At 35.1% G+C, this 25,475-nt stretch overlaps 1 protein-coding gene across 1 annotated transcript in view; it reads right to left on the bottom strand.

Annotated features, from left to right (window-relative positions):
- Window positions 1–7,105: 7,105 nt before the first annotated feature.
- The window catches only part of PLSCR4 (phospholipid scramblase 4), a 60,279-nt gene continuing 41,909 nt past the window's right edge, over window positions 7,106–25,475 (bottom strand). The window contains exons 4-9 of the mRNA XM_008008812.3: window positions 21,326–21,561; window positions 15,825–15,867; window positions 14,599–14,825; window positions 11,405–11,566; window positions 9,864–10,022; window positions 7,106–9,196 (exon numbers count right to left, since the gene is read on the bottom strand). Coding sequence (XP_008007003.1) covers window positions 9,152–9,196; window positions 9,864–10,022; window positions 11,405–11,566; window positions 14,599–14,825; window positions 15,825–15,867; window positions 21,326–21,561 — 872 coding nt within the window. The 3' untranslated portion in view covers window positions 7,106–9,151. The remainder of the gene's footprint in view (window positions 9,197–9,863; window positions 10,023–11,404; window positions 11,567–14,598; window positions 14,826–15,824; window positions 15,868–21,325; window positions 21,562–25,475) is intronic.

The following is a 25,475-nucleotide window of genomic DNA, read 5'->3' as shown; positions in this document are numbered from 1 at the left end:
GTTTTGGTACCAGTATCATACTCTTTTGGTTACTGTAGCCTTGTAGAATAGTTTGAAGTCAGGTAGCTTGATGCCTCCAGCTTTGTTCTTTTGGCTTAGGATTATCTTGGCAATGCGGGCTCTTTTTTGGTTCCATATGAACTTTAAAGTAGTTTTTATTTCCAATTCTGTGAAGAAAGTCATTGGTAGCTTAATGGGGATGGCATTGAATCTATAAATTACCTTGGGCAGTATGGCCATTTTTCACAATATTGATTATTCCTATCCATGAGCATGGAATGTTCTTCCATTTGTTTGTGTCCTCTTTTATTTCATTGAGCAGTGGTTTGTAGTTCTCCATGAAGAGGTCCTTCATATCCCTTGTAAGTTGGATTCCTAGGTATTTTATTCTCTTTGAAGCAATTGTAATGGTAGTTCACTCATGATTTGGCTCTCTGTTTGTCTGTTATTGTTGTATAGGAATGCTTGTAATTTTTGCACATCGATTTTGTATCCTGAGACTTTGCTGAAGTTGCTTATCAGCTTAAGGAGATTTTGGCCTGAGATGATGGGGTTTTCTAAATATACAATCATGTCATCTGCAAACAGGGACAATTTGACTTCCTCTTTTCTTAATTGAATAGCCTTTATTTCTTTCTCCTGCCTGATTGCCCTGGCCAGAACTTCCAACACTATGTTGAATAGGAGTGGTGAGACGGCATCCCTGTCTTGTAGGGCTTACATATTTTAAAAGCTTGTATGTTGGGAGATAAGTATTTTATCATTGAGTTTAGATGCAGATAAGAGGCCCCTCCAAAAAATTTTATTTAAACATTTTATTTCTTAACTGAAAACAGTCTAGGAATCATATGGCAGCTCTGTGGTGGCATTACTTTATCTAAAAAATCCTCAGCAATCCAACTTGCTTCTAAGTTGTTCTACTATTCATGGTTTACATTCCCAAGATCAGCTCATGGTCCAGGAAAGGTATTCTGCTGTCAGCCTTTACATTGACACTGGAGTCCACAAGAAGCAGGAAAGAATAAACAGAAGCAAAAGATATACGTCACTTAACTTTTAAAGAAGTTGCCACACTTCGCTTTCAATGGGCCAGAACTTTGCCATATTTCCACACCTAGCTGAAAGGAAATACTGTGTTTATTCCAGGCTTCATTGTGAATCAATGAAATCAGAAACTATAACATTAGGGAAGACTTCAACAGACAAGCGCACGTCTCCCACAATCATTCCTCACTCCTGACATTCCCATGGGAGATAGTGGCATTACAGAACACTCCTGACCGTTCTGTGCCCTCTGAAAGAAAAAACTGAGCATGAGTAGTTCAATTCCTTCTTTTTGCCTCTCTGTGGGGAGGCAGCCTATCTGAAGGGCACACACAGTCCTACCTCCTCCAGGGGGTAATATTACAGAGAAAAGCCTCTACCAGGAACCCCCCTGCTTTTCCGTCTCTGCCTGAGACAGGGAGGGTAACTGATTCTTTGTCATTCTGCAAATCTATTGTTGCCGGAATATATGGCATATCCTTAAAACAGTCTTATCAGGATAAAAATGATTTCTGTTTTCCTCTGATATCTATTTCTCAATGGATTGCATTGACAAAGTAACCTCTCAAAATACCAGCAATATAAACATAGCTTCTTTTGAAAGTTACAGAGCGATCATTGAAGTCAATGACATAATCTCTCCCTGATTTCCATGTCCAGGCAGGCCCTCTGATTTTAACTCAAACAGGTGGCATGAATACTTTGTAAACAGAAATGCATGAAGCCATATAGAATTAAGAGAGATACAGAAACACAATAAACAGAAAACAAAATAGAAATGTTATAAATATTAGAAAAAATAATAATATCTAAGTAATTAGAAGGAATAAAATAGACCCTGAGCATGGCCAGGAAAAATCTTCATAGCTGTCATCTGATTTACCAGACTTTTGAAAAAAATACCCCCACATCCCCAGCTATATTGTCCATTCGATGTCATCTGTCAGGCCACTACGCAGGCTGAGTCATATCTGGGCAGATTGCATTCCATGCCAATTCGCCATATTTTCCTTTTCCTATTCAAATAATGGCTTGATTCTGTCTGTGCCCATCTGACATTCTCGTTTTAACTAATAATTACATCTCTTCAAAGTAGGAAAATCTACCAATTAATAGTTTTTAACAAAAAATGTAAAAACACATATTTGAATAAAGAAATTGAACTCAGATGTACGTGGTGACTACGGAAGAAGAGAAAGGTTTATCAGTGTATGAGTGGAGGAATAAATAAAAAATTATGTTACCTGGGACACACACATTTTAAATGTTTTGTTGCTGTTTTTATAACATAGTAATTTCGTTTCTCCTTTATAGTTAGAAAACCTCTGAAATTAAAATGATTTATGGAGGTAGACACCATGAGTATGTGCTTAAAAAAGATTTTGAACATTAGAATAATTTGAAACTGGGTTTTAATTTTTTCATGCTTAAAATCTCAATGTTATGAAAGACGTTGCTTTAAATGTTTTAAATCTCTGCTAAATTTTTGCTCTGGCGGCACCGAAACTGGAGTAAAAATGGCGATCTGTATTTTTAGTTCTGGTTTGATTGCTAGTTAATTCTCAATGTAATTTTAGACACGTTAACCTGGGCCTCTCCCACTTCCTTCACTTGTGTATTAGAATGTAGAGCAGATGGTCCTTAATACTACTTCTGATTTTAAAATTCACTGATTCTATTCATTAAAATTTATAGATTGGTACTGATAAATTCTTGGATTAAAAAATGAGCATAGTTTAACAAAAAAATCCACGAGCTGGTGCTGCCCCCTATTGTAGCTTGTTTTATTCAGCTTTCTGATATGGAGCAAGGAGTAGCAAAGCCAAATAAATATTTTGTCACTCTACTTGCTTCTCTCTAGCACTCTCTACTCGTTTATTTCTGTAAAATCAAGAGGTTTTAAAATGGTCTGATTTCTAACTATATTATCTTTTATCTGTCAAAATGAAAAAAGTTAAAACTCATGTAAATTATGTTTAGTGATTGTTAGCTAAGGCAATTTGAGCATCATGTTTTCAAAACTGTTTAAGGAAAAGATTGCTCCTATAATTTCCTAAAATAAATTTGCCTAAGCCTGGGTCATAGAAGAGCTGACACAATTTTAAACAAATGTCTTTTACTTAACAGTAGTGCTAGAAATATTAAACATTTTAAGAGAATCTGGAACTCAATAATATGATGATAGATAATTCTACTCGAAGAGAAGAATAAAGATTTAGCTGTAAGTTAGGTATAACAAATAGTAATAAGTTGCAAGTTTCCATATTATATGATTTTGTGTTAAAGAACTTTCCTCTGAATATTTCACTGTAAACATCATATGTAGTTTAAAAAAAATAGGTCACTCACATTGCTAGCAATGTTGCAGACTAGATAATCTTAAAACCCTCTTTCCATAGAACACCTAAATTTGGGCTGAAATATAACCAAAGGGCATTTAGATGCAAAGTGTAGATTTTGGGAGAGTACAAGATTTTAGCAGAAGTCAAAAATAAAGAATAATTGGGAATTTCTTACTTAAGCTTAGTCTGACGTTTTCTTTGGCTTCTCAAATGGAAGGAGTCACCAATGTTTGTTAGCAAGGGACTTTGATTTTATCCACCACCATGAGGCTGGAAGTGAGGTCTTGGGCTTAGGCAAGGGTTGGTATTAGAAGAGAGACCCCCAGTAAAGTGGAAAGTCTCAAAGGGACACACTCCAGTGTAAAAAGTGAAATGGAAAAATTGGTAAATAGAAATTAAGAGAAAACTTGATTGTTTTGACCTCTGCTACAGGTAGGGAAAAATCTGTTCCCTGAGAATTCATAAACCAGGTTTTGTCCACATCATTTAGGGGTTCATATTTGAAATATATACATGACTTGGGAAACACCAAACAGAAGAAATAATACAAAAAATGGTCATCAGCTGGTAACACCACTGAGGCGCCAGTAGGAGCAAAGGTAAGCCTCTCTGGAGAGAACTACCCTCAGACAAGACTTCTGAGTCTCTTAGGTTTCCCGGGCACAGTCCTAAATTTTAAAACACATGAAGTAGCATGCCACCTTTCTCCTCTATTTCTGTTTCCCTGTATTTCTGGGTTATCAGACAAGAAATAAAAGATTACAGAGATGAAAGAAAAACAGGGCATAAAAATTTGGAGTGTAGCCTCTGGATATTTATACCAGTATTATGCTGTTTTGGTTACTACAGCTTTCTAATATAATTTGAAGTCAGGTAATGTAATGCCTCCAGCTTTATTCTTTTTGCTTCTCAGTGCTCTGGGCAGTCAAATAACAGTTTTGTGGATATACAGCTAGGTGAGTGGCTTTGTGCAAGATACCTAAATCTTCATTTTCTATTTTGTAAAATGGGAATCATTATAGTAATGTATCTCATAGGGTTATGAGAATTAAATAGGTTAATATATGGAAAGTCTTTAGAACTGGAACAGTGTCTGGCTTATAGGAAGCATTAAATAGAGCTGGCTGGTTTTATAGTCTTCGTCATTTTCACTAGTTATTATAGGTAGTTGCATCATCCCACTTATCTCATAATTAGGTTGTTTTTTCTCCATATGTGCCCCAGATGCATATCCAATGTCTGGCCTAGAATTCAATCTTTGGGTAAAGATAGCAGTTATATATCCCCAAATTACATGATTTCACAACTGGCTTCTTTGCTGAGGAGCAGTACAAGTAAGAACAGCAAGAAATGTAATGGGCAACTATTAAGCCAGCTAATGGCAGCACATGTTTTTAGAATTTGCAATTTATTTTTTTGTTTAGATATTATGTGCAAAGGCATCACCATCTCCCCAGCTCTAGCACCTTCCCCACCCTCATTACACACACTAGTGAACATTCACCACGAACCTACTTTGGGCAGCTGGGACACAGGATTAGGAAAATTGGCCTCATCAGATTTCTGGTTGGAACCTTGAGACTGGGCAGCTCTACAAATTCTTGCATTAACTAAGTTCCACCTTTAGGTGGAAGCAGCTCCTCTAGCTCTAGGAGCTTTCATGTATCTCACCTTTTATCCAACCCTTTGGTTTTCCTTCATTACAATTACAGCAGGGACTCCTTATAGCACTTCTATCTTCTTGGTACTATCACCTGTTGATGAGGTTTGCTCTTCCTCTGAAAAATGAGATGGATGTTTACCTCATGATATAGTTGCGAGAATCCAGTAATACACATAAAAGAAAAACCACTGTATTTATTTTATGTAATAATTACTTAGCTTTGTGCTACAATTATTTATCTACTTGCTTTATCCTTGCTGAGGGATAGACTATATGTTCCTTTCTATCTTCTCAAACACCTAGCACCGTGTCATACACATATTTGAAATTTTCATTCATTCACCAATATTTATTGAGCATCTTAGATATACCAGACACGGTCCTGTACTCACAGTTTACCATAATAAACAATCAATCCCTGCTTTGCCTGATGAAATTAGAAAAACTGACATTTTCAGTTACACCCACCATGCGTTCGGCTTGCAGATATAGCTATAAAGTGCATCTTACTTACCTCCAGCAGGAACAGGAAGTTTCTCTGGGCATATGACACAAACAGCCTGCCTTAACTGTTTCATTAATTGGGACAAAAATATATTATGCAGCACTTGAGATGGTGCTAATGACATGGCCTTTATTGAGTGTGCCAACATTCCACTGAGCATGTGTTCACGGTTGTCCTCAAAAATGTGTGTTTTGTTTGTTTAAAAATCTTTCTCGGCTTGGCGTGGTGGCTCATGCCTGTAATCTCAGCACTTTTGGAGGCCAAATCGGGCGGATCACCTGAAGTCAGGAGTTCAAGACCAGCCTGGCCAACATGGTGAAATCCCATCTGTACTAAAAATACAAAAATTAGCCAGGCGTGATGGTGGGCCCCTGTAATCCCAGCTACTCGGGAGGCTGAGGCAGGAGAATCACTTGAACCCGGGAAGCAGAGGTTGCAGTGAACTGAGATCATACCATTGCACTCCAGCCTGGGGGACAAGAGCAAGACTTCGTCTAAAAAAAAAAAAAAGAGAAAAGTTTAAAGTCTATCTTGTCCACTAGCCCGTGAGCCCGAGAGTAGTAATTACATATTTTAACTTTTGTATTTCTCTCTGCCTTAAGAAATAGCTCAGTGTCAGAATTTAGTAAATGTTCAGTAAAGTATTGATGGAATGAAATAGTGGAAAGGATAACAAAAAGTTTTACTGACAACTATAGCAAATATTTCAAATATATATCAACTTACTATATTTTTATTCATTTAGCAGACACTGAGTAAATACCTACCATGTGCTATTATTAACCATGCCAAATGTTATCACATAGTATATTATTCTGCCTTACTTTGACTACTTTGGAGTGTATCACTCTGCTTTTCTCTTTTTTGAGATTTACAATTTAAGAGCCCTAGAAGAAAATGGGAAATGCATTCTGTGAAGTTATGGAAAAAGATCCATTTTTAACATTAGCTATCACTAGCCAAACAGCTGAATTTGATATTAGTTTATTAAATCCAGACTTCTTATGGGTTTCCAAGCTTGCTTCTTTCAATATAAATTAAATCTAACCTTGAACATTGGGGGAAAAAAAGACTGAAAAATAGCCAGCTGCTCCAACAGGAGCAATATACCATACTCTAGAATCACTCTGCTTATTCTATACCTGAATTTGATTTAATATCTAGTTGCTCACAAAAGTAGGCTATTAAATACGTCTTATAACCTGATCTTTGTATAATTTCTGGAAAATCTGGTCATTTAGAAAAAATGTTTTAAAATGCATCCTTCACTGACGGTTACAAATTCTAGTAACTTTTCTTCATGATATACTGACATTGAAATCACACTTGAAATTTAAATGCATCTTAGGAGGATTAGAAATAAGCATTTACAAATAACTTGGTCATATAAGAAGGCTAGTTACTACTAAGCAACACTACAGAAATGATTTTAATAATATTACATTTATATTAGAAAGCAAAGGCCTTGAATAAACCTAATAATCAATAAAAATTACTTCAAATCCATGTGAAAAAAGTATGTGAAGATTTAAAGTCAAAAAATAAAACAGTGTTTTACTATGAAGCATTGTATATTTATTTAAAAGCCACAAACAATATGAAAAAGCATGAAAGCACAAATTCCAGAGAATTTTTTTAATCAACCTGATCAATTTTACACAATATCATTAAGAAATATAGAAATTATGTGAATTGTATTAAAACTATGACATATGACAATATTTTATAAAGAAAGAAAATTTTAACTCTAAGAGACAAAAATATAATTTTTTCAAAAAGAAATTTAAAATATCACATCTTATGCTAAATATATATAGATGTATTTATTATGATGCAGCAGGTTTTGGAATATAGGGATTCAGGCAAGTTAAAAATAAAAAGTTTATATGGTTAAACTTTGTGAATATTGTTTGTCTGATTTCCTATTTAAATATCAGACATCATTATAGGAAATACATAGTCTACTTACGATTACAATGGCACTTTCAAATATAAGGCAATTAATATTTTAGAAAGCAGCAACTTTTACTTTTTTTTAAAAAAAGCTAGTAGCAGCATGTAAAAATGAGCATTACAAGAAACTCAGCAAAACAAATTTACCCTGAAAAATGAATATAATTAAAAAACCAAGCACCTTTCTTTCATTTCAAAAAGAACTGTAGGCTAAGACCCTCATCTCGGAATAACCCCATCTAAGAACACTCAGGCTTTATTTAATAAGCAGCAGCAGTAGAATACATCCCATTCTATACACTGACTGTGTTGAAAAAATGCAGTCCGTATGCAGGTAGAAAACTAAAGTGCAACAGAAGCAAGTTAATTAAAGTGTACTCACTTACACACTACGCTTTTAATTAGTTAACACAGAAATGTGTAACTGATAACTTATTATTGGTCCTACATATTATTTATGGCATGCTGTAGACCATGAAGAAATAGAATGTTTGCTGTGTTTTATTATTATTACTCTGTGTATATACATATTTATCTATCATGGCAATAAAAAGAAGTAAAGCAGTATTAAGCAGCAGTGGACTTTGTCGCTTTCACTTTTTATAAAGTGCTACATAAAATATCATATTTCCAAATTTAAAATTGTAACTCCAGTTCTTACCATGAGAACAGCATGGCAATCACCAAGTATCTTCTTGGAAAAAAAAAAAAAATGATCTCTTCTAGGTATCACATCAAATGAGATAAAAAGGTATACCAGGCAATCTTAGAGATTTGGGAACTTATTTTATATATAAGGCGTCTGTGACCAAGAGAGGTTATGAATTTACAAATGTATTATGTATAAAGTATTAAATGCAAGCTTCATATAATAACACCAAAGTCTCTAAGTTGCTCAGAGATCTTGATTGGCTGTGGCCCTGGCCAGCTCCTTTCCTGATAGTCTGATTCTGCCTTCATACATAGGCAGCTCCTGATCATCCTGCCAGTAAATGAGAAAACAGGTGTGGAATATATAAACCTTAACATTAATGAAATGTTTTATTTTGTAATAAAATCAAATTTCCCACTGAAACCTTCAAAAACTTTGCAGAAAGAGGTCTTGATACATGTGTATAAGTAGTACCTTCTTAGTACAAGAAAACATCATTATTTCTGTCTGCTTGTCTTTTTGTTTTTAAAGATGAAGACTATCATTGAAACAAGTTTGTCTTCAGTAGGAGGACATGTTGACAGAGAGGGAAGGTAGGAAAGGGTTAGGGACAGAGCCAGGTTGTTTTATCCCAACAAAGTTTTCTCCAAAAAGCCTTATTATTTCACTATCTATTAATATGAGAACTCTGGATTCATTTTCCCTTATCTCATGTTTATAGTGTTTTAGGCTTACTTTGTATATGTTTACTGGGTTAATGAGTCACAGCTTTTTAGGATGAACTCCTATTCTACTACAGAGACACTCAACTGAAACACACTTTTAGATTGTGTTCTTGCAAGCACACTCTCAGCTGTCAAAGTTAACACCCAATAAAAATACTCTACAAAGCAAAGAAATACATTTGCAAATAACTGAGTATTAACTGTAAGCCCAATCCAACTTTTCAATTTTTCAAAATTAACCATAGTTGATGGCTTTGCTGTATCTCTCTATCTTGAACGTTGTGGTGGAGATCTTTCAAAATACATGAAGTCCTGAAATTGGAAAAAGAATTATATGTAGATATATAGACAATTAGGTATAATGCATGCAGTATTAGCCTTTGTAATTTATTAGCGGATTCCCCCATTCCAGTTAAATCAATTTAGGGAAATATTTATGAAGAGGACCTACTCTGAAGAACAGCAGTTACAGATTTGGAACTGTTAGTTTTCCATTTTAAGTGCCAATTAACTGAATCTCATCATTAAAAAGAGGAAAAACTTCATAATCTAAGGATTGGACAACCCCAAGGAGAACCCTGACAGGCAGAAAGGAAGGAGATATGAGACATCTTCTTTAGAGTTATTTCATTAAGAAATCATAGGCTAGGCATTTTTAAGTAGTGAGAATGACAAATAACATGCAATGATGAAAATTATACCCATTGGATACCTAGTGTTATCCAAGTACTCTCCTGGTCATTTTACTCATGATAGCTACTATTCATAACCCTGAAAATTGTAAGTATTTTAATCTCCATTTTATAGAAGAGGAAACTGAGGCTTGCAAGTGTAAACACTTTCTAAAACATGCAACTAATAAGTGGCACAGCGATAAGTTGGCATGGTTTCAAGGCTTATTCTTTATACTACACTACACTGCTTCTTCTCCATCAGAAAGAACAATTCTCTCAGGATAACTCAAAAATAGAAGGCTTACAATGAGGAAGCAAGCTCCAAAAATCATGGCTTTCATCTTCACATCCAGATCTAGTGGGAAGTGAATGTCAAAATGGTCAGCATCTGCCATCGCTGACAACAAACCATTCCACTTCCGGATAATACTGCCGATGTTGGATACACCATCAAGGGATTTGACCTGGAATGACAAGAATGTGCCTTTATGATGACTGAAACGCATTGAAGCACAGGTTTTAATGTTCTGCATATCATTGTATTTATGTTGTCAGATAACATAGGAGATAACATAAATACAATGCAGAAAAAGACTATGTAATTATATAATTTGAAATGAGAAAATAATGGCCAAAAAGAGTTAAGTGCCTTGCAACTGGTTAATAACTGAGCTGGGGTATATCTTAAAAGTCTCAAACTGCTGCTCTTTCTTCATCTTCAAATGAATTACTAAGAGACTTTTTAAGAAGAGGTATGATTTGAACTGATTATGAAATTATTCTCAATATAGCAAAGGGTAGGAACTGAGAGAGAATCACTTCCAATCTAGGGAAACCTATGAGCAAAAACCAGGAAAAAAGTACTGTGCACTTCACATCACTTAAGTTTTTGTGAGCCAAATATACCTTGTCTTCTTAATATATGGCCAGATACCAAAGAGCTTCAGTTTCTAAAAGGGGAAACCTGGCACTGGTCACAGGGAAAATATCCAAATACTAACTTCTAATGTCACTTGGTAACAGGAGTGATCACACATACCCTGCCCTAGCAATTTGGCTTATCTACATTGCTCTTTTAATACATAAGCAATACTTAATGATATAGTGATAGAAAATAAGAACTAAGGAAAGTTTCTTGAGTGTCATAGGAAACATAGGAACAACCAGTTTTGAAGATGATGAGTTTTGCCTAATTGCAAGGCATTCAAAAAACATTCTTTAAGAAGCCTAGGAAATATTTCTAGGAATTTCCTTTGTCAGACTTGCAGGGTAATGAACCAACATTTTGTAGCCAGTGAGATAAAGGCAAAATAAAATAATTTTTCTTTTTATTGAAAAAATGTTATAACTATTGTAAGTTTTATCCATGTTGTTAGTGTTATCCGATTTCTTGAGGATGCTGACAGACCCGTATCCTGCAAATAAGTATTTCCACAGCCTTAGGAGTACTTGGTATGTTCTGTGACATGTTGGGCACCTGCATGACTTACAGCCTATATTCCCAGCCTAGAAATCTACGGGAAAAAATGTTTAATTACATAGAGCCGAGAATAGAATAAATGAATTAGGTCAAGCTATTTGCTCTCAGAATATTTAATGTTTTAAATGATTTCCTTTTATTTTTATCAAGCACTGAAGTCATAAAAAAAGCTCTCATTTTGGAAAACCTCAAACAATCCACTAACAATGATTTTAAAATCTTTGGATGTCAACTGGTTAATTAACTCTTTCCTCACACCATGTTACTCATTCACATTAAAAAAAAATTGTCTACAACCAGATCTTTCCACAGTCTGTTAATATGGGTAGGAAAAATATCAGAAACACTATTTTTACATAGTTTCACCTCAAAAACAGAATCTGAACCACAGCCATAAGTTGAGCATGGCCCACGAACTCTCATCACATTTTCTTTCTTCTCATTTTGGATACTGTACACAGCCCTGCACAGGTTCCAGTGTTCCGCAACAAAGCCAATGGTGATGCCAGGAGGACACTGCACCTCCAGCTGCAAATAAAACAGTGACAGAAGTTAGGATGCTACATGCACACACATACACATACACATACGCACATACACAACTTAGATGTGTCCTCACTCATTCAAAGACCAGGTAAATTATTGATGGGAGTGACAGCCTTCCATTTTACCCAGGCCATTCTTCGGGTTGTATGTCAGCGAAAGCTTTAATGGATGAGGTCATGTTTGCCTCTGGGACAAACAGCAGGCTTAATTATAGCTTGTTATATAATGGACAGTTGTCTAAGCTCAGTGTTTGGCAAGCTGCATAAACAGCTAATATTCATAACCCTGAAAAATATAAGTATTTTAATCTCCATTTTACAGAAGAGGAAACTGAGGCTTGCAAGTGTTAAACACTTTCTAAAACATGTAACTACTAAGTGGCACAGTGATAAGTTGGCTTGGTTTCAAAGTTTATTCTTTATACTACACTACACTGCTTCTCCATCAGAAAGAACAATTTTCTCGGGATAACTCAAAAATAAAAGGCTTACAATGAGGAAGCAATGGGCTTCTCCAAATCAACCTCAGAACTTGGAGATGAGGGGACCCTAAACACTTATGCTGCTTGCTGTGCTGTAAAAGGGTTCTCTGTCTCCTTCCTAGCAGTCTCATTTCTTCTGACTCAGTCTATGAAACAGTAACAAGCTGACTTTTTAGATTTGAAATTGGGTAAAATCAAATCTCAGACATGAAAATTACAACAGAAAACAAAAGACAAAAGAAGCATTTTGAAAATTACATATTGTGAAAACAACAAAATGTGTGTATGCGTTTATAAAGCCATTTTTTAAGTTTTAAAATATTGTCCACTATCCTGTTTTTAGCTATTTATCTTCAATAATATTATTTTGTGAAGAATTAAGATCTTCCTGTTTAATAATAATGGATCATAAAGATTAAATTATTTGGTCAAAGCCCAAAGTTAAAGTTTTACTGACTATTTCTCTGGTGTTACATGGACTTTCATAAGAATTTGGGGAAAGGATTACCCAGGACATGGAATAGGACTGCACAGATTCATAAATTGTTCAATTAAGGTATTATTGTTCATATGGATAAATTCATACCTATATACAAATACATAAATTTGAGACCAACATAGAACTATCTCATATAAGTTTAAACCTATGAGATAAAAATCAAAATGTACAAAAATAAATTCCTTAAAAATGCATACCATGGTATACTACTCAGCCATAAAAAGGAATGAACTAGTAATAACAGCTTGTTTCAATCTCCAGGTAATTACTGTGGGTGAAAAAGATCAATCCTGGAAAGTTACATACTATATTATTCTGTTTAATTAACATTCTCGAAATGACAAGATTATAAATATAGAGAACAGATTAGTGGTTATTAAGGGTTAGGGACAAAGAGGAGGGAGGAAGGTGGATGTGGTGACAAAAGAAGATTTTAGTGATGATGGAACTGTTTGGTATTTGCATTGTGCTGATGGAAACAGGAATCTACACAAATGATAAAACTGCATAAACTAAATGTACACACACACACACACACAAATTAATACAAGTAAAACTGGATAAATCTGAAGAAAAATCCTGGGTAAAGTTATGAGACAAAAGTGTCACAAATGGGACTAGGCTTGTAATTTTTTTAGGAGTAAGGGTCTTTCTCTGTCACCCAGGCTGAAGTGAAGTGGTACAATCATAGGTCACTGCAGCCTCAACATCCTGGGCTCAAGTGATCCTCCTACCTTAGTCACCCAAGTAACTGGGACCACAGACACACATCACCAGGCCTGGCCAATGTTTTTTTATTTTTTATTTTTGTAGAGATGGGGTTTTACTATGTTGCCCAGGCTGATCTCAACCTCCTGGCCTCAAGGGATCCTCCCCCCTCAGCCTCTCAAAGTGTTGGAATTATAGGTGTAAACCATCCTGCCCAGATGTAATTTTGATTTGCTTTCCTTTATTCCGGCTTCCTATAATCTCAGAAGGCTGTATCTATAGGCTTTGATTTAAAAAATCTAACTCATAAATACAAAGATAAATGCCTACTATATCCAAAAGGATCAAGGATAATAGGTATTCACTTCAGATATAAGGTTGTTATCACAAAGATGATAATAACAAAGGAGTAAGATATCTGAAAATCACAGAAAATATTCATTGAGTACTATACTATTCGCTAGGAACTGTGCCGAGGAATTGACTTCATCCCTAAAATGATCATCCTACCTGATAAGTATTATTAATATTTCTATTTTACAGGTAAATAAGGCCCAGAGAGAGTTGTAAAAAATTAATATTTAGTAAACGATGTTACTTAACAGATCATGTAAGTATTCCTGTTATCCTATGATGTACTGTACTATCCAGTTTATGTATAAGAACACTAAGGCTCAAACAGGTTAATTAAATTTTACAGATTTAAGTAGCTGACATATCTAGAATTCAGACTCCATTTGGTTTCTCTCCAAAACTGCTTTTCTTTTCCCTACAGCAAATAACTTTCTTAGAAATGCACAGATAATGAGTAACCACACTGTAACTCAGCACATCTGTATTCTAGTTCCCGCCCCGTCCTTAGCCAAGTGTAACACCTCAGCCATTTAGTAATTTTGAGCCACTCTTTATCTGTGGCAAGGTATGGGTTGTGATGGGTACTCTAAATGTATTTAAGTCCCTTCCAATTCTAAAAGCATATGTTTATATTTAGCATTAGTTTATCTGGTGATAGGTAGGTACATTTAGATAAATGTGGTAGGTAAATTTCTAATTAAGTAGATGCAACTGATGGAATCATAATTATTGACTACACAATGCCAATTGTGCTTGACCCACTTATTTAAGCACTAAAAAGTAGTAACAAAAAGAAACAATCCTCTATGATTTTCCTTAAGTGAGACAATTTGGTTTTCTCCCTCCCAACTATCTTCTTCTATTCTGGCTGGCAGGGTCAGGGAAAGTCCTCCCTGTGTAGTGGAAGGAGCATACTGTGCCATGAAGAGTTGGATCAGAAGCAAACTGTGAATCAGACTTCCATTCTCTGACCTCTTGTCTGGCAGAGGGGCAACAGAAGCAACAGCAGGTGCATCTGAAGGGTCTCTGCATTGTCATGATTTCTCGGCCCATACAATCAGTGACCCGGAGGACGAAGGGCCTTAGTGTCCGATAGGCATTCCTGGTAAAGTCATCTGTGTCTTCGGTTACAATGTAAACCATCTGGTCTGAGTTGTTTTTAATATCATATCTATTATTAGTTTCAAAACGTGTCATCACTAAAAAATAAAATGAGAAAGTCATCTTAAATTAGAAACATTTAAAATAGGCCTCAGAAAATCCTTGTTTAGTATTTCTTAAGGGCTTAAAGCAACATAGCTTTTTTAAAGTTTCAGGTGAAATATGTAGAATTGATTAGAGTACCCCAAAAATCATATTATCTAAAAGTATTTAAGCAATTGTGAAAATTGAAAACATTTCTTTTAAGAAGTTCAGTGTAAACATTAACAAAATTTCTACATAAAAGAAAAGATTGAAACAACCCTTTTGTTTCAATTCCTAGAGTATCTGAATTCAGAAAACTTGAATTATAAAACCATTAAAAAGAAATTATACATTTGACCATTAATTAATCAGTTCATAAAACATGCTTTGAGGAGCAGGGTCATCACTAATTACAAACACGAAAACAAACCAAGAAAAGTCAAAGGCCCTATGTGGTGGCCAAATGAATGTGCATAGCTGGTTTAGTGAGGGTCCGTAATCCTGTAGAATGAACTGAGAATAGGCATCATTTTGACAGATCTTTTATTCGTACTTCCAAAGCAAGGGCACTGGACTACGATTCAGCGAATTTGGATTCTATTTCCAGCTTTGCCACTGATTAGTTGACTGTGGTTTAAATACTATTTCCTGCTCTGGAGGTGATTAGCTGACTGTGGTGTCCCTGGCTAACTCATGTAGTCTCTTGGCTCCTTCTTTTACTCATCATTGAATGGTAAATGTGGAGTAGGAACAATGAGTAAAGTGTAGGGCAATTGACCAGATAAAACGTAAGCCCTTTTCAAATCTAAGAGCTTATGATTATATGATGTATAGAAGGATACAATTATACAAAATAATTCACTTTATTACTTTCTTGAAGATAGGATAATAGAGCAGTTTTTTTTTCTTTGAAACACTGAAACATGATCAATATAAAGAAGGAACTAGATATTGGATAATGCAAATTTCCATCTGATTAAAATACTGCTGAGCACTACAAAAATTATACATACTTTCCAGAGGCTCAAAATGCTGAAGAACATGTATGTTGTCCAACTGTTGGAATAAAACAAAGCAATTAGAAGGCAGAAATAACAGAATTAAAATAACCTTGTAAAATAAACTGATGAAATAGATATTAAAATGCATCAATTGATACCAAAATATATTTTTGAAAGTCAATAGAATCAAAAACATTTCACCAACTGAAAATCAGCTTATCTGCATCTGATCAGATGGATATTAGCAGAGCTGTCCATATTAGAAAAACACTTTCTTTCAGTACCACTTTAAAAAAGTTGTCTGCTATATCAGAAAAACAAAACATCTACTTGCTGTAGTAATCACATCAGAAGAAGCTGTACTTACAGATTGTTCCTAGATAAGTCCCTACTCACTGGTCTCTCCACATATCATCCATAGCCTGCAGTTGTTTAGTTAAGTTCAGAACGATTAACATGGACCAGCCAGAGAGAAGGGAAGTCTCTCAGTGGCTTAAGGAGAACAAACAAGCCAGGATGAACCTCACATGAAGTGTCCCATTTTATATTATTTTACAGGTACTTCCAGCAGAGGTTTATACACTGACTCGCATTCACTTGATCTACAAATACCAGGGTCTTCCCCAAGTGCACACTTTAATAAGGGAAGGGTCTATGACGCCAGGAAGCATGTGAATAGGATTAGGGGAAGAGAAAGGAAACATTCTTGGATGGCAACCCATGAAAAGGATGGCTAGGTATATACCATTTCAGAAATTTCTATCTTAGGAATCATTCTAAAGATGAGTAGTTTGATGGGCACATTATCTGTTACATGTGAGAACATTCTAGCAGAAGAGAATAAACCTTCCTGAGGACACCCTGATTATATTTGTATAATTTTACATCATTTAGACCATTAGACCATTCCTAATTCCTGAGCTCAGAACACTGCTTGAAGTGCCATATTTCACCAAACATTGGTTAAATACATTAATTAATGAATAATATGCAAATGCAGTAACACATGAAATTAAAATAACGTACCTAAACATGACTGTTTTATGGTGTAATTAATTACAGGAGTGTACAAAGGGCACAATCCATGCTTAATTAAAACCTTTTTCTTTTATAAAAACACAATTACATAAGGAGACCTAAACATGCCCCATAAAAATACCAAAAGTGGCTACTAAAATGGTTTATAGTTCATTTTAGAAATCTAGGATATTAAAATCTAGAAGTGAAAAGTAAAAATATAAACTACAGGAATACTCTGGAGACAGTACAAGTTTAGTTCCAGACCAATGCAATAAAGCAATTATTGTAAGAAAGTGAGTCACTTGAATGTTTTATTTCCTTACTGAATATAAAATTAGGTTTCCACTATACTGTAGTCTACAGTGTGCGTAAGAGTATTAATTCTAACAGTAGTACATACTTTAATTTTTAAAAAAGTTTATTGCTAAAAACTACTAACAATCATCTGAGACTTCAGCTAGTCACAATCCTCTTGCTGGTAGAGGGTCTTGTTTCTATGTTAATGACTGCTAACTGGTCAGGGTGGTGACGGCTGAAGCCCAGGTTGGCGGTAGCAATTTCTTAACAAAAGATAATGAAGTTTGCCATATCAATTGACTGACTCTTCTCTGCATGAAAGATTTCCCTGTAGCATGTGATTTTCTTTAGTAGTATTTTACCACAGTAGAACTTCCTTCAAAATTGGAGTCAATCCACTTAAAATCTGCCACTACTTTATCAATTATATTTGTGTAATATTCTAAAACCTTTCTCATTTCAACAATGTTCACAGAATTCTCACCAGGAGTAAATTCCATCTCAGGGAAGCAGTTTCTTTGCTTATACATAAGAAGCAACTGCTCATCTGTTAAAGTTGTATCATGAGTTGCGGCAATTCAGTCACATCTGCAGGTTCCACTTCGAATTCTAGTTCTCTTGCCGTTTCCACAATATCTGAAATTACTTCCTCCACTGAAATCTTGAACCCTTCAAAATCATCCATAAAAGTGGCAATCAACTTCTCCCAAACACCTGTCAATACTGATATTTTGACCTCTTCCCATGAATCGTGAATGTCCATACTGGCATCTAGAATGGTGACCATCTTTTCCACATGGTTTTCAATTTATTTTGCCCAGATCCATCCGAGAAATGACACCATCTATGACAACTATAGCCTAATGAAATTCATTTTTTAAACATTAAGACTTGTAAATCGAAATTACACTTTGATTCATGGGCTGCAGAATGGATGTTGTGTTAGCAGGCATTAAAACAACATTAATCTCCTTATACACCTCCATCAGAGCTCTCCGGTAACCAGATGTGTTGTCAGTGAGTAGTAGTGTTTTGCAAGAGACCCTATCAAGGGAGTCAGTCTGTCCTTTGAGGTTTTGACATCAGGTGTTGACTCCTACTTTTTAGCTATGAAAGTCCTAGATGGCATCTTCTTCCAACAGAAGCTGCTGCATCTACTTTCAAAATCTGTTGTTTAGTATAGTCACCTTCATCAGTGATCTTATTATAGCTAGGATCTTCTGAAAACCTTACTGCTGCTTCTACATCAGGACTTGCTGCTTCACCTTGCACTTTTATGTTACAAAAGTGCCTTTTTTTTTTTCCCTTAAGCCTTGTGAGCCAACCTCTGCTAGCTTCAAACTTTTTTTCTGTAGTTTCCTCACCTTTCTCAGCCTACATAGAATTTAAGAGATAGGGCTTTGCTCTGAATTATGCTTTGGCTTAAGGAAGTGTGACTGGTTTGATCTTCTTTCTAAACCACTAAAACTTTCTCCATATCAGCAATTAGGCTCTTTTACTTTTCACCATTCATATGTTCATTGGAGTAATATCACTTTCAATTTCCTTCAAGAACTTTTCCTTTGCATTCACAGCTTGGCTAACTGGTGCTAGAAGACTAGCATTTAGCCTATCTCACCTTTCAACATGCCTTCCTCATGAAGCCAAATCATTTCCAGCTTTTTTATTTACAGTGAGATGTGAAATTGTTTCTTTCACTTGAACACTCAGAGGCCATCACAGCGTTATTAACTGGCCTAATTTCAATATTATTACGTCCCTCCCTGGAACTCAATAATACGTGTCTGTTAAAGGGCAGTTCTTTGACAAATTGGTAAAGTCACTGGCAAAGCCAAGACTCTGGAAATAATATAATCGTGCTAATTTGGATGTTTTAGGACTCTTGGTAACCTTGATAAAGATTCATGTAATCTTCATGTAAGAGCTCAAAAAGACTAGGGTATATAGCAGAAAAAGATTGGCTCTGTGTCTTGCATTCACCCATAAGAAGGTATTTAAGCTAATAACAGCCACACAGCTTTCATACATTGGGACAGCCCTATATGTTCAAAAAATATTAGGCACATTGTGACCCTTATCTCATTAAAAATTCTCTTTAACAATCTGATAAGGTAGGTGTTGATAATACTATTTTATAGACAACAAAATTCAAGCAGCAAGAGGTCAGAAAAGTTTATCAAGGTTTTAGCATTACTAGAGAGTAGGACAGAATTAAAAATCTGGTTTGTCTGGGTCCAAACCTGTGTTTTGTTTATTTTTTCACTTATTTCTTTAACTCTAAACATTCCTAAAAGGGACAATTCATAAAATATGTTAAATTAACCTCTGTAAGAATCATAAAAGAAATTAAGAAACAGGTTTTTAATATTTAAAAAAACAATGCTATACAATTTGAAAAGAGAACTGACTGTAGAAGATGTTAGATTCCCAAGAACAACTGCTGTATTTATCACAAAGTATGAAAGTGAGACTTTCTAAACTTGATAAGCTACAAACATTTTATTATCTTCTGAAATAATGTTGATGTTAAGCACTTCTCCTGAATGAGTGGCTTTACATTTTGTCAATATTTTGTCCAAATAATAATTTAGGATAAATTTTGGCTTTTGTAAAATCCAAATTTTCCTGATCTAATTATATTGACTTCTATACACCAATGCTATACTATTATACAAATAGTTTTCAGCACATAAGATTATCAGGGTCCCTGTCAATATACGGAATTGAAAAGAGAAATGACATATCTCCAGGAAATACTTGACTGTCGACCTGGGGAGGTAAGTATTGAATTGGGAAGTTTCTTCTTTATAATGTATTTCAGCACTCCTTTCTCTAAAAACAACAACAAAAAAGATTCAGAAGGTTCTATAGGATCTCCAATAAAGTAGTCTCCCTCTTATCCTCAGGGGATACTTTCCAAGCCCCCAGTGGATACCTGAAATCACAGATTGTACCAAATCCTGTATATACTATGCACAAATTTTTCTTTCCTTCTTTAGAATTTCATGGACATATTAATTTTACTGTAGATCTTAGTAACCTTAGCATAGGAATTTTTTTATTATTAAGTAAAAAACCTTCACCTTTACATGGAAAGGAAGACCTTATGGCCTCTCTTTGGTCTTTCCTTGGCATATCCAAATTCCCAGCATTCCTACTCTTGTGTTTTGGAGACATAATTAAGTAAAATAAGTTACTTCAATGCAAGCACCATGATGCTGTCAGTCAGTCTGATAACCAAGATGGCTACTACGTGACTCTGGGTCTGTATACTACAAGTAACATGTACAGCATGGATACACTGGACAAAGGAATGATACATGTGCCAGTCAGAACAGAGAGGGACTGTGCAAGATTTCATCATGCTACTCAGAATAAATTTAAAATTTATGAATGGTCTATTTCTGGAATTTTCCATTTAGTATTTTTGGAACCTGGTTGACCATGGGTAACTGAAACCATAGGAATCAACGCCACAAATAAAAGGCAACTACTCTGCCAGCTTTATCTTATTTTCATTAAGCAGGTTTTTTAGTTTCAGACATGGGTTCTTAAACAAAACTAATTGTACACAAACTTTGCATACTACCCAGTTTTTGATCTGGATGCCCTGGTGGCAGCAGAATATCTATATAGAGGTTAATTAGGGAGTTACTGTGTTATACGAAGGGGGTCTCTGGAACTTGGCCTGAAGAAATATTCTTTGTAGGGTTCATTATTTTTATTTATATTGTATGTTTTTGGGGGTGGCAAGAGTAGCTAATGAAAATAATGGGTGGTAGTAAAAAGCAATGGGCTAAGGCACTCAGTAATTTACCCACTGTGTTGTGTTTTGTTCTCTTTTGTGCTGCTTTTATTGATATTAACTCTTTACTTCTAAGCAAATAACACAACTATCCTCTATGATAGTTTTTCGATTCCTACTTGTACACTTCTTTCAAGAAAACATCTTGTATGCCTTGAAGCTCAACATAAATCCTTATGAAAATATACTCATCCCACTATAAACATCCTTGTACTTGCTACTTCCTTTTCACATTTCTGAAACTGGTATCACTATTCTTATAGTTTCACAAATGGCATCTGTCGTCACTGACCCATCTACCTTTATTCACTCTGTTCTGCTTTTTTTCTCTTTTTATTGGGTCCCTATGGTCACATTTCATAAGAAAATAATCTGTGTTTTCATGGAGTACCTGAACTAAGTATTCCAGACCAGGAGGACAGTTTGCCATAGGAGTTGGCCCTGGCATCCATGTTATTGGAACAGGCTGATTTGGCACAGGATATTTGCCAGGCTGATACTGGACAGGATGGGTACCACCAACTGGCTGGTACAAAGGGAAGGTACTGGGTTGCTGTGGACTGTAGTATCCCATAGGCAAGCCTCCTGGGTAGCCTGCAGGTGGAGGGACAGCTGTTCCAGGGGGTCCTGTGTTCAAAAGAATTCAAAGTGTTACACATTATTAACACTGTAAGTTAACATAACTTTTTACATGAGATGAAATAGATCACACGACATCCACTTAAATATGTAACAACTTGTTCCATTTTTGATTTGCACTTTATGCAGATCATTGTTGCATATGACCCAACGATGTATTAGGGAGACTTATTTACATATTAATTCATTTAATCCTTTTAAACCTTATAAGATAATTATTCCCATTTCAATGGTACAAAAATAAGTTTTGAAACATTAGAAGACCAACATGTTAGCTTCTTAATAAATTAGGTTCCTCCTTGGAGATAATAAACTTACCTAATGAGGTTGGGATTAATTACTAACGTATAATTACTACATATAATTACTCCTGCAAATTTTTGTTATTATGTCTATTGTTATTGTTTATGGTTACATAAATAATATCTACTTTATTTCAAAGGGGTGCTTTTAATGAATATTTTAGGCTGCCTTGATCCAATCACTTGTACATATCTTCATCATCGAGTTCTCAGACTGGTTCCCAATCCTGACCTCTTTTAGATTCAATTTCTTAAGGTTATTTTCTTAGCAGTTGGGCTGCTATAACAAAATACCACAAACTGAGTGACAAACAACAAACATTTCTTTCTTACAGTTCTGGAGGTTGGGAAGTTCAAAGACAAATGTTAGCATGGTCAAACCTGGTGAGAGCCTTTCCTGGTTTGCAGATGTTCACCTCCTTGCTATATGCTCACAGAGTGAAGGGGAAGACAGAGAGAGAGAGAGGGAAAGAGAGAATCCCTCTCACGTCTCGTCTTACAGGGCATGAGTGCCATTATGAGGGCTCCACCCTTTTGATTTAATTTTCTCTGAAAGGCCCCACTTCCAAGTAACATCACATTGGGAAATGGGGCTTCAATATGTGAATTTGGGGGGGATATAAACATCCAGCCCACAGCACTTATCCCTCTACCATTTCTCCCCATTCCACCTTCAATCAGAGATCTGATGAATTATTTTTGTCATTATAAATCTGCCAAGGAACCTAGATTTCCTTAAATGGATATAGCATTTTATCACGCTTTAAGAGCACAGTCTACATATTCAATGCAATTCCCATCAAAATACTATCACCATTCTTCACAGAACTAGAAAAACAATCCTAAAATTCATATGCAACTAAAAAAGAGCCTGCATAGTCAAAACAAAACTAAGTGAAAAGAACAAATCTGGAGGTATCACATATCATTTCAAATGATATTATAAGGCCATAGTCACCAAAACAAGATGGTAGTGGTACAAAAATAGGCACATAGACCAATGGAACAGAAAAGGGAACCCAAAAATAAACCCAAATACAGCCAACTGATCTTTGACAAAGCAAACAAAACACAAAGTGGGGAAAGGACATCCTATTCAATAAATGGTGCTGGGATAATTGGCAAGCCACATGTATGAGAACAAAACTGGATCCTCATCTCTCACCTTATACAAAAATCAACTAAAAATGGATCAAGGACTTAAATCTAAGACCTGAAACTATAAAAATTCTAGAAGATAATATCAGAAAAACCTTTCTAGATATTGGTTTAGGCAAAGACTTCATGACCAAGAACCTAAAAGCAAATGCAACAAAAACAATGATAAATAGGTAGGACTTAATTAAACTAAAGAGCTTTTGCACAGCAAAAAGAACAGTCAGCAGAGTAAACGGATAATCCAGAGTGGGAGAAAATCTTCACAATTGATATATCTGATAAAGGACTAATATCCAGAATCTACAAAGAACTCAAACAAATTAGCAAGAAAATACAAACAATCCCATCAAAAAGTGGGCTAAGGACATGAACAGATAATTCGCAAATGAAGATATACAAATGGCCAACAAACGTATGAAAAAATACTCAGCATCACTAATGATCAGGGAAATGTAAATCAAAACCACAATGTGATAACATCTTATTCCTGCAAGAATGGCCATAATCAAAAAATCAAAAAATAACAGATGTTGACATGCATGCGGTGAACAGGGAACTACACTGCTGGTGGGAATGTTAACTAGTACAACCACTATGGAAAACAGTGTGGAGATTCCTTAAAAAACTAAAGTAGAACTACCATTTGATCCAACAATCCCACTACTGGGGTATCTATCCAGAGGAAAAGAAGTCAAAAAAGATACTTGCATATGCATGTTTATAGCAGCACAATCCACTGCTATAATACAGAACTAGCCCAAATGCCCATCAATCAATGAGTGATTAAGAAAAATGTGAGAATATATATATATACACACACACGTATACATACACATATAAAAAGGAATGAATTAATGGCATTCACAGCAACCTGGATGTGATTGGAGACTATTATTCTAAGGAAAGTAATTCAGGAATGGAAAATCAAACATCGTATGTTCTCACTCGTAGGTGGGAGCTAAGCTATGAGGATGCAAAGGCATAGAAATGATACAGTGGACTTTGGGAGCTCAGAGGGAGTGATGGGAAGGGAGTGAGGGATAAAAGGCTACAAATTGGATTCAGTGTATACTGATTGGGTGATGGGTGCACCAGAATCTCACAACTTACCACTAAAGAACTTACATATGTAACCAAATACCACCTGTTCCTCAAAAACCTATGGAAATAAAATATTTTTTTAAAAAGAGTACTCATAAAAATGAATTAGTACACAACAGCTAATGTTTGACTTTAGGATTTTTTTATCAAGGTCTCTTAAGATAAGCAGTGGTAACTTTGCATTTCACTATTTTAAATTCAAAGAATTGCTAACAGTAAGTATGAGAATGCCATTACTATATATCTATCTAGCTCTGGTTACCAGGAATTTTTTGAATAACTTTGATCATTGTTAATTTATTTTTGTTTCACTTTCCAGTTTTTAAGATTAATTAATTAAAATTTATAAATAACTGGGTCCTGGTTGTCTACCCAGAAATATGCAACAGACCCTAACTTATCACGAAGGTGTTGAAGCCCTAACTGAAATCCTGTGAGTGGTAGAGTCACAGCAGCCCACAAGTGATGTTCTCTGAAATGTTAGGAAGGCCAGGCTCAGATAAAGAAAGGTTTTTCTCCTTTAATAGAGAATTTAAGGAATAATGTCTTGTGGTTGAAAACAAAATAAATTGTGTAAGTCAAGATATTTTATGTTAAGATTTCAGTATAGTCGTCCCTTGATATTCATGGAGGATTGGTTGCAGGACTCCCTCAAATACCAAAACCTACAAAAGCTTAAGTCCCTTATATAAAATGGTGTGGTACTTGCATGTAACCTCCTCACAGCCTCCCATATACTTTAATGATGTTTAGATTACTTATAATAGCTAATACAATGTGAATGCTAATATAAATTGTTTTCATGTTTTTATTGTATAATTTGTATTGTCATTTTAAATTGTGATTTTAAAATATTTTTAATCCAAACTTTTGTAAATCCATGGATGAAGAATTCACAAATATAGGGGTCCAACTGTGGATCTATTTTAGTTTAAATTAAATAAAACAACTTTTTATTAGCAGGGAATGCTATCTAAGACTTGAACTGTAAAATCTTGGTGACAAGACATGAAGGCAATTTTTAAAAATGGAACTAGATTTTTCAGATTTTCAAAGATAGATGTTTAAATTTAGAAAAAAAAATCACCTCAACATATTGTTTCTTAAATTGTGGCTCAATATACCAAGTCCTTCAAAATAATCTGGAGTTTTTAGTAAAATTCCAGATTCTGGGCCTCATTCCAATCTACTGCATCAGGATCTCTACAGCAAAATTTAAGATTAACAAAACATTTTATTTCATCAATTCTTTTTTTGAACGCAAAATTCAGTGGTTTTAAGTATATTCTCAAAGTTGTGCAACCGTCACTGCTACCTAAACCCAGAATTTTCATCATACCA

The sequence above is a fragment of the Chlorocebus sabaeus genome, chromosome 15 (assembly GCF_047675955.1).
Source record: "Chlorocebus sabaeus isolate Y175 chromosome 15, mChlSab1.0.hap1, whole genome shotgun sequence".
In the NCBI taxonomy this organism is placed as follows: domain Eukaryota; kingdom Metazoa; phylum Chordata; class Mammalia; order Primates; family Cercopithecidae; genus Chlorocebus; species Chlorocebus sabaeus.
The sequence above is the reverse complement of the archived record's forward strand: the minus strand, read 5'-3'. Positions and strand labels throughout refer to the sequence as shown.